Source organism: Antechinus flavipes, chromosome 4, assembly GCF_016432865.1.
Source record: "Antechinus flavipes isolate AdamAnt ecotype Samford, QLD, Australia chromosome 4, AdamAnt_v2, whole genome shotgun sequence".
Taxonomy (NCBI): domain Eukaryota; kingdom Metazoa; phylum Chordata; class Mammalia; order Dasyuromorphia; family Dasyuridae; genus Antechinus; species Antechinus flavipes.
In genome coordinates, this window is record NC_067401.1 from 185,840,539 (window position 1) to 185,850,898 (window position 10,360).

Here is a 10,360-nt window from a genome sequence, read left to right on the forward strand (position 1 = left end):
ACCTTTCTCCTCACTTGGGATACTAACGGCAGTTAATTCTGCAGAAGGTGGAACTCAACATTCCCTCAAAAACTCCCTTCTTTTGCTGAGGGTTCTTATGGTGAAAAACCTGGTTTCTCAAACTGTGATGTCACCATTCTAATATTTACATGGAGGCATATATGCAAATCTCTTCCAGGAAGCTCACTTCCATTGGAGTCCTCCATTTAATCTGAGACCGACTTTAATCTCTACCTTCAATAATATTTTTCTGTGTCATAGTGAGAAGAACATAAAATGCAACTTTTAAGCCCTTTTTAGTTTGTTCTTCAGTATAATCTAGACCCTATTTCATCTGGTACCTTATCCAGGCTACAAATAGGGCTTACCCTCAATTTTAAAAAAATCTCTGGTAAAGAGAGAGATGCTTTCTAATGACTTCTTCCATTGATTGGGATTGCTGGTTCATCTAAGGTTCACATTAAGCCTTCTGGAGTGTGGAAAAAATAGGTGAGGCATGGGAAAGTTTATCTTCTTGAGTTCTCAAGTTGAAGACTTGAAGACAACTCTGAGGCAGGCAGCTCTTATGAACTACATTTAGAGAAACCAGTTCTGGGAAATTCAAAATCAGGTAGTGAAAAGGAAAAATGGCCTTTCCCCTCCCCAAGACTCATGGAATGCTTTCATCTTGGGCCAACCACCTCTCGATATGACCCATGTCCAATAACACTAATAATCTGGAAAGAATTGTAATCCTGGACTTAAGGTACAAAACTTTGTCCTCACTTCTAGAGGGAAGGATAGGGAGTCCCCCCTTAATAGGTGTTTGGAAATAGATTGAGCTATGTTCCACCCCTTTTACCCCTGATACAGTTCAACTCCTGTTTCTGTTTATCATCCAAAGTCCATGGGTCCAGGGATACTGAGGGAGGGGATAGTGGAACACTAGACATTCTTTAGGACTCTGCCCCTAAGGGATACCCTCCCCCCACCTCCACTTTCTTCACATAGATCTGTTTCTAGTCATCAGTTCACTCCCTGTTATTGGGGGCTTGCCCCCAAGGGTGCCCAAGACCCCAAATCCTGGTAGGTTGTGATACTGGGGATGTGTGGGAAAATTATCCTGGGGTTCAAGGAGAGGTGGGTGGAGCATAATCAGGCATTGATAATGGATTTGGGGAGTAGAGAAGGCTGAATCCTTGCTCTGCTCCTCACCCCAGTGGAATCCAAATTGGGGCACAAACATGGCAAAGGATTATCAAGACCTTCAGCACCTGGAGAGCGAAGACAATGGCCATCAGTTCAGTAAAGGTAACAACAGAGTTGGGTGAGGAAGGAGGGAAACAAGGAGACCTAAAAATAGGGTCACCCCAAAATATCTCTTGCTCACTTCTATTCATCTATCTTTGTCTTTATGTGTCTGCCTCATTCTGTGCCTCTGTCCTTGGGTCTCTCACTTTCAATTAAGTTTTTTAAAAGCTGCTTTTATTTATCTTTATTAAGATCTTATATACTCCTGTGTAAAGAAAGTCTTTAGTCTTTCTTAGGAGAAATCCACATCCAGGCCAAAGCTTCATACCCCTTTTTTTTTTTTTTTTTTTTGCAAAGTTCCATCACAGGTAGAGGATGTGGCTAAGTTACTTCTTAGGAAAGAACCAGATTTCCTGTCCCTTTCTCATGCCTTTTACTAGATCTTTCATCTCCCCTGTGTGAAGGACTTGGTAGAGGGGCAAGAGTTATGAATCAGGGAAACTACTCTTGTTTCAGCCCTGTTTTCAACTAGACCAGTTCAGTTAACTCTCTCTAGCTCTCAAATTTCCTCCCCTTTTAAATTAAATGATTGTTCTAGAGGTCCCTTCAAGTTTTGAAGCTGTGATAGAGTTTTAATTCTCAGTAATTCAGGTTGATGAGACAAGGAGGCAGCATAGGTGGAAAGCAAACCAGATTTGGATTCAGAGAATTGGGTTTCAATCTGAGTTTTGCCTCTTATGTTTGATCTTAGACAAATCAATCTCCTGGGTTTTAGTTTCGTCAACTATAAAATGAGGGGCTTGGTCAAGGTAATCTCTAAGTCTCTTCTAGTCCTGGCATTCCTGACAACACTTGCAAACAAGAAAAACAATTCAAAACCTATCACTTAGAACTTAGAACCAGTATGACCTGGCAAGTCATTTCATCTCTCTAGACCTTAATTTCCTTCTTTGTCACATCAAGAGTGTTACTCTGAAGTCTCTTCTAGTTCTAGAAACTTTGTCAAAGTCTGTCTCCCGGTTTCCCAAGATATTTTTAATTATTTTATAGTATTAGAGCCTTCCCTTAATTTTTTTTTTTTTTTTTTTTGCTTAAAGGAAACCATATATTTAAGGAATTTTTCTAATTGTGAGCCGAGTTACACTCTTGGGGAGGAAAAGCAGCCATGACACAGCAGCCTGAGTGTAGAGAAGTGATTGGGACAATTGGATCATGACGAAGACCAGGTGTCCAGTTATTTGAGTTCTGATCTGAATTAGAGGCCAGAGAAATCCATTAGTCTAGTTTTAGAATGAGAAAAATCAGACTATATGCTAGTAGCATAACCAGGGGAAAACATTACAAAACCTAAGCCTAGGGGCAGCTGGTTGGTGCAAGTGGTTAGAACACCAGCTCTGGAGTAAGGAAGACCTAACTTCAAATCCAGCCTTGTACAATTACTATGTGACCCTGGGCAAGTCACTTGAATTGCCTCCCCCAAAAAAAAGAGCTTAAGAAACTTAAACCAAACATCTCTGAACCATGTTGGCCTCCAGAGATCAGCATTGCAGGGATCCCAGAGGTCACACATTCCAACCTGGAGCTATTGCAACAGTTGTTGTTCCTGTGGCAAGTGGCATGGAAGTCTCATTTCAATTGGAGGACAACAATGGAGATATTTGAAGCACAGAAAAATAGCTGCTAGGGAGATCTCTGTAATGGGCAACAGGTGAGTAGGGTGAGGCAGAACCAGGAAAGGACCCATCAGCACTTTGCCCAGAAATATGATCTGGTGACTTCCTATTTTAATAGTTCTTGTCAATTCAGATACATCTGTATTTCTGAAGATCCAGGTGTATTACCAATAGACCACATCTGGGACAAAGCTCCTTTTGCCCAATACCCTAACAAAAATATCTAATTTCATACAAACGACCATCTAGATTATTTGAAAACCTCTAGTGAGACATACTTGTCTCTTTCCTGAAGTAACCCATCTCACTTTTCTATAGCTTTTACTAGTTTAAGAACAAGGGAGAACAGCTATTTATCACAGTGGATAGAAAGCATAGGACCTGCTGTCAGAACAACCTAAGTTTCAATCTAGCTTCAGACATTTCTTAGCTGTGCCACTGGGGGCAAGTCACACTCTGTGCCTCACTTTCCTTATGTATAAGTAGGGATGATAGCACCTATCTCTCAGGATGATTCTGAGGATAAAAGGAGATAAATGAGTAAAATACTTTGCAGAGCTTAAACTATTTGAACACAGCTTGAATGTTTTCCCCAAATTTCTTCTATAGGCTAAATATATTCATTTATGCCATGAATTTGAGGTCCTTTACCACTATGAAGTATCTTTATCATTACCTTTTTTTGGATGTTCCTCAGATTATCAATATTCTTAAAATGTGGCACCCAGTACTCTAGATATGATCTGACAAGACAGGCACTATTCTATCTTCAAGCAACCTAAGATCACATTTCCAAATTGAGTTGTTGTCTAGCCATGTCTTAACTTTGTATTTGTGAAGTTTATTTTCTGAAACCAAATATAAAACCTATGGAGGCTCATCTTATACAGCATGGGAGATGGGCTTATGGAAGTATGTTTTACAAGATGGTTCTGCACAGGCCTACCTTGATCATCTCTGTAAAACTTATTTCTATTAAATTTCATCTTAGTAGATTTTGTTCTAAATTCTAACCTGTTGAATTTTTTAATGCTAATTCTCTCATCTAATATGTTAATTATCCTTTAACATAGGCATTTGAAGGTACACTAGAGAGGGCATATTTAGTTCAACCTACCAATTTATAGAGGAGGAAATTGAGTCCCAGAGAGCACAAATAATAAATGGCAAAACTTTTTCATCACATGAAAGCATACCATCATATATTTATCCAACTCATTAGTAATCAATGGCAAATAACGCTAGGCAAACACATTTCTGGGGCATGCCCATATTGTTTTTGCCTGACTTTCAAGTTGACAAATAATTTCTAATTTCTCTTTGGGTCCAGCCATTCAATCAATTATGAATCAATTAAACTGTAGGTTAGTTTATATCTCACATCTTGATCATAAGAATAGAATGAGAAATTTTGTAAAATGTTCCATTGAAATCTATATATCGACAAAGTTCCCCTGATTGCCCAGTCTAGTGATACTGTCAACAAAGGGAATATAAGTCTTGTTCTTGAAGTCACACAGATTCTGTGATCATTGCTTTCTTTTCACTAAATTCATCCTTCATTAAGATATCCTAGACTTTTGCCAGGAATTGATGTAAGCTCATTAACCAAGAGTTTTTACATGTTTGTTTCTACTTTTGGAAATGAGGACATACTCATCCTCCAGTCCCATGGTGCCTCTTCTGGTCTTATTCTGTTGTAAAGATCATTGACAATGACTCAGTTATCACAACTTCTAGTTTTTATAAGTCTGTAGGATGTAGTTTTTGTGACAGGCAACCTGAATCCAATCAAGAGCAATCAGGTGCTTTCTTACTAATTTTCCATTTATGGCGGTTTGGAGCTCTTTGATAGGTAGCCATTTTCATTCTTTCCTTTCCAGGCCAAAGATAATTCCTCCAGGAAGAGAAAAAAGTAGCAAAGTAAAAGAACTTCACCTTTGCTCTTTTGTCCCTTTGCTCCACACACCTGGAACAGGAGTTTATTTTTGATTCTTAGAAAGGTAGAATAGTGCAAGTGGACTCAGTGTGATTCAAATCCTGCTTCAGACACTAACTATAAAAGAGATTCTTTGCCTCACTTGCTACCTAGCCTTAATCATTGAATGAGTGCAGCCTCAGTCAAGCTGAGATCTGTTGAAGACCTTAGCTTAAAAAGGCCAGGGTCTCCCTTTTCATCCAATCGTCTTGATCTATATCTTGCCACAGGACCAAATGACACTGTAGGGGAAAGTGAGATGGGTGACCTTGCATAGCCCTTCCTCACTTAAATCCAATTCATTTGCATGTCACAGCATCGCCTCCCTGATGTCAGTTTTTAATATTCACCTTGAGAACAAAGAACAACAGTACTAACTACCATAAGCTCCAGTTCTGTTCTTTCCTTATTCCTTTTCTATTCCATATTCTAATTTCTATTCCTATTCTATTCTTTTTTCCTAAAATAGTTTTTAAAAAAGCATTCCCCTTTACTGTTTTCTATTACTTTTTTTTTTTTTTTTTTTTGGCCAACCATAGATCATTCTGAGCTTTGATGGTCCTGACTACTTACACAGGACATTACTGCCTTTTCTATTTTCTATATGAGCTTTTTGTTGATTCCCTTGTGTATTCCTATTGGTCTAAAGAGACCTTTTTCTTTCATCAGAGTAATTTTTTGTATCTTCAGACTTTCATGTTTGAGAGCTTCTATAGCTAACTTCCCCTATAGAATTTTAAGTTATGGAATCATACCTTTACACAATTCAATTTCTACATTTTACTTCTATGAACTTTAAAATTTGCTCTTTCCAAATCTTAAATCTCACAGACTGTATTTGACTTGATTTTTCTTTGCTTTTGCAAACTTTGAGTTGGAGAAGACACTTCCTCCAAAGATTTTCTTTCTATTTCAGCAAATAATTTAAGACATTATTGGAAAGATGAAGTTTAACCATCAAGGGCAGAGCCCGTCACTGCCATCTGGCTAAAGGATTTGCTTCAGGCATTTCAACTTACTCAGAGAAGATGGGTCAAGGTTGAAAGGCAGAGAGGGAGAGAGACAACAGAATGAGAGAAAAAGAAAGGGAGAGAAAAGGACAGAGAGGGAGAGGGAGAAGAATCTTCTAAGAACCATGACTACTGATAATTAAATTTGAGAAGGGTTCTGTAGGTGACTGCTAGAATTTGGGAAGCTGGAAAGGCTGAAAATTAAGAAAGGAAATCTTTGGAAATAAAAATCTTTCTGAAAAAGAGAGCCAGGACAAACTTATGAAAGTCTATGAAGAAGATAAAATATCTTTTGTTTTATGTTTTTTATATATTTTGTAGGGCTGAAGCTGTGGAACTTAAAATGGCTAAATCATTCAGGCAGAAACGGTATTTGTTGAAAGCAAAGGAGCCAATTCTCAAAGTTTGTTTAAAGAAGAAAAAGTAAGAGAAAAAGTTCATAGCAAGAGAAAATTTCATTGTATATCAGAAGCCAGGAGAAAGACTCAGATGGAAGGAGTGAGCAAGCACTCAAAAGGAATTGCCTGGCATGAATCTATAGCTAAGAGTTGAGTCTATATTACAGAACAGTCTGAAATACCTACTAGCTAGATCAAATTGGCCTCTGCAAAAAATGTAGAACTACTCTAATCTCCATCTCAGACAGGTAGGGTATATAATCTGAAAGAAATGAGGTGAGCTTGGTAAGAGGAAACTAAGAGCAAAATTAAATTTAAAAAAAATTTGGATTTTAATGGTATTTTATTTTTCCAAATACAAGCAAAGAGTTTTTAATATTCACCTTCACAAAACTTTTTATTATAAATTTTTCTCCCTCTCTCCTCTCCTCCTTGTCCAAGATAGTAAGAAATGTGATATAGGTTAAACACATGCAATTCTTCTATACATAATTCGAAATTCATCATAATGAGCAAAATACACACACACACACACACACACACACACACACACACACATATATCAAAAAGGAAAAAAAAACCTGAAAAAACCCAGACAACAAAAAGATGAGAATACCATGCTTTGATCCACATTCTGTCTACTTTGTTCTCTCTCTGGATGTGAATCTATTTTTCCATCACAATTCTATTGGAATTGCCAACAAGACCTAATTCGAAGATATTTGCATAAAGGGTCCAATGGAGAGAGGAGGCCTTTATAAATGTTAGCATTTCATCCTTAGATATTTTTATATCTGTAGTGTTTACAATTAAAACCCTTTAAAAGATCTTTTCCTATCCCCTGTATTTTTTTTTTTTTTATGAAAACAGGGCAAGAGAAAAGGGATAGACTTAACTTATTTTTTTTTTTTTTTTTTTTTTTTGCTGAGGCAATTGAGGTTGAATGACTTGCTCAGGGTCACACAAGTAGGAAGTGTTAAGTGTCTGAGATCAGATTTGAACTCAGATCCTCCTGACTTAAGGCTGGTGCTCTATCCACTGCATCACCTAGCTGCCCCCTTACTTTCTCTTTCATAGACTAAACTGGGTAGTGAGTGTACCTCAGAGAAGAAAGCTGATGTCAGTGTTATACTAGTAGAGTGGGATAATGAAAAGAAGGATGTTTTAAGAGACAAAGCCCTATTCCTTCTGGGCTGACTTTTAGGTCATGGATCATACCAATTCCCACTTTAAATCAGTCCAATTTAGCAGGTTCATAACCTTATGAAGTTGAAGGAGAGTTAGAAAGAGATGATTCTGACTTTACCCATAGGATTATCTAACATCTCTGGTTCATTTTCTTGACTTCCATTTTGTTTCTTTTCACTTTGGTTTCTAATCTAGGTTCTTCCACACTACTGCTTTTCTCTCCCATAGAACCTTCCATTCCCCCACCCAGTGTTCCTTGAATTCCTCACTAACCTATTCTTTCCCATTATAGGGTCTTCTTTACCTCAGACTATCTTCCAGCGTCTCTGCCCTCCTAACCGCCTTCTCCTGATCTCCTTGGGAATCAGCTTCCTTTTGGTAGTGATCATCTCTGTGTTGGGATCTAAAAGTGAGTGACAGGAAAAGGGTATGGAAATTGTGGAAATATGTGGGAGTAAGTAGAGAGACAGGATCCAGGATCCAGAGGGAAGGTTGGAATAATTCAGAACAAGAGTATAGCAGTTAAAGTAGGAGATATGGTTGAGACACATGGGATGGCACAGAAAAGAAGATGGTACAGGAATGTCCGGGAAGAATCTATAGTAGAGAAGAAGAGAGGGATACCTGGCATCTGCTTCATTTCTTAATTCCTCAACATCACCTCCTTAATAGATACTCAGCTTCAGGGAGATCTACAGATACTAAAAGAAACTTTCACCAATTTCTCAGAGAAGATGATGTCAGAGATCCAAGCATTAAATAGCCAAGGTAAGGATGGGTTGTTGTTTACAGTACCCAGGGCAAGGTTTGGATCCTGTGTCCAAGGAGAGGACCCTGAACTTGTATCTCCAACAGGAAGCAGTATGAGCGAAAAGGTGAAATCTCTGGAGGCTAAGCTACAGAAGCATCAAAAGGACAGGGATGAAGGTTAGAGAAAGGTGATGGGCTGGGTAGGACAGCAGAAAAGGGGGAGGAAGAGAGCTTCTCAGCTCCAATATTGGGGTCTTTATTGGGATTGGGAATCATTAATTTCTAGTTGTCTCAAAGACAGAAAATAGAAGCACATTTCACTCACTTTCTATCTGCTTCTCTTGCACATCCTAGATTTCTCTAATTTCCTCCTCCATGAGCAACGCATTTCAGCAGATCTTCGAACTCTAAGTTGTCAAATGACAATACTCCAAAGCAATGGTAAGAAGAGGGAGTATTGTAAAGTCCTTTGACTCTGCATCTACTCTAGACAGTTCTCCCCTTCCCCATGTTCCTTGCCTTGGCTGGGCCTCCTGCCTCTGTCCTTTGCTTTTTTCTTTGCTCAGGTACCAGCTACAAGATCTGTTGCCCTCTTAACTGGTTGGAGTTTGAGGAGAGCTGCTACTGGTTTTCTCGTACTGGGAAATCCTGGACTGAAGCTGAGAAATACTGTCAGATGGAGAATTCACACCTAGTTGTCATAAACTCTTGGAGTGAACAGGTAAGGGCTGGGGTCTCTCACATCCCTAAATCCAATTCAGTTATTCCATTCTCTAGACATTTGTTGAGTATCTACTATGTGTTAGGTATAGTGTTGGGTAATGGGAATACAAAGAATGAAACAACCCTTGCTCTCAAAGGGCTTATATTCCATTAGAATGGCGTTGTGGATATAACACAGAGAAATAAGTACTAGTGTCATTTAGGTAAAGATATGAAGGCACCTGGGAGGAGATGTACCTGGGCAATTATTTATTGCCTTAACCTAACCCCATGTCCATAATTTCCAACCCAGAACTTTGTTAGTCATTACACCTCACCTGCATTTGCCTGGATAGGCCTTACTGATGCAGAAGGCACCTGGAAATGGGTAGATGGGACAAGCTATGAGTCTAATATCAGGTGAGTATCTTCTCACTCCTCCTCTGAAATGAAAGGATTGTATTAGACACCTCTGATGTCCCTTTTAGTTCTATGTGTCTAAGTCCTTCTATAGAATCGTTCCACCCAACCCTATAGATTATTTTATCAAAATTGAATGTCTAACTCTTAGTCTCTATCTCCCTCAGGAACCAATTCCCTCTGCTCTCTATTGCTTAGCAACTCTCTTCTCAAATAGTCTTCCTATCTTATATAACAAGGGGGACTTCTACCCTTATTTCCTTCAGAGTTGGGTTGGTTCGGTTGGGAACTGATTGATGGGCCTTGAAATCCTGGATGGCCCGGGGCTGTTTCCATCTCATTTAGGAATTGGATGCCATCCCAGCCAGACAACTGGTATGGGCATGGGCTAGGAGGAGGTGAGGACTGTGCCCACTTGCACGCTGATGGAGGTTGGAATGATGACGTCTGCCAGCGTCCCTATCGCTGGGTCTGTGAGATGGAAATCAGAAAGACTACCTAAGAGTTCTGCAGGAAAATACACCATTTCCATCCTGGAATCTTCTTGGAGCAGCCTAGAAACTGAGGGATATAATCCAGAATTACTGAGATCTTCTAAAAATCACCCTTAGAAGTGATTGTGCTTTAAGTAATACTGCAGTATCAGATTTCCTGGGAATCTTTCCAATTCACTAGAGCTTTTTTGGAAGATTATAGATAGAGTTCATGTGTTAGAGGTCAAATAGGAATTAAAATGAATTCTCCAAATTTCTTTTCTGTGTGTGATTGGGAAAATGGGGGGTGGAAATAGAGAATCACAAGACTAGGATAAATATGGGAGACAAAAAAAAAATAGTCAATTGTTAGTTTTTCAAACAATGGCCTGAAACTCTTTAAAAGCAAATTTAGATGTAGGATCATAAAATGCTGGAGTTTCTAGGCCCTTATAGAGCAGCCTCCTCAACTTTCAGATTTGGAAACTGAGGCTCAGAATTTTCTAAAATTGCATAACAAGTTTGTGATTGAATTTCA

At 38.9% G+C, this 10,360-nt stretch overlaps 1 protein-coding gene across 1 annotated transcript; it reads left to right on the forward strand.

Annotated features, from left to right (window-relative positions):
• The first annotated feature begins 860 nt into the window (after positions 1-860).
• ASGR1 (asialoglycoprotein receptor 1) lies at positions 861-10,096 on the forward strand. The gene is made up of 9 exons (XM_051995882.1): positions 861-1,065; positions 1,200-1,290; positions 7,770-7,886; positions 8,150-8,245; positions 8,333-8,404; positions 8,582-8,668; positions 8,794-8,948; positions 9,243-9,349; positions 9,695-10,096. The coding sequence occupies exons 2-9, from the start codon at positions 1,224-1,226 to the stop codon at positions 9,849-9,851; spliced, it is 858 nt and encodes a 285-aa protein (XP_051851842.1). The 5' UTR covers positions 861-1,065; positions 1,200-1,223; the 3' UTR covers positions 9,852-10,096.
• Positions 10,097-10,360: the final 264 nt, after the last annotated feature.

Bases quoted from the DNA above. Each gene is read 5' to 3' on its own strand.
- ASGR1 (XM_051995882.1), top strand. From the start codon at position 1,224: ATGGCAAAGGATTATCAAGACCTTCAGCACCTGGAGAGCGAAGACAAT. The intron at 1,291-7,769 runs GTAACAACAGAG...TTCCCATTATAG, and splicing joins TGGCCATCAGTTCAGTAAAG to GGTCTTCTTTACCTCAGACT. The intron at 8,405-8,581 runs GTTAGAGAAAGG...TGCACATCCTAG, and splicing joins TCAAAAGGACAGGGATGAAG to ATTTCTCTAATTTCCTCCTC.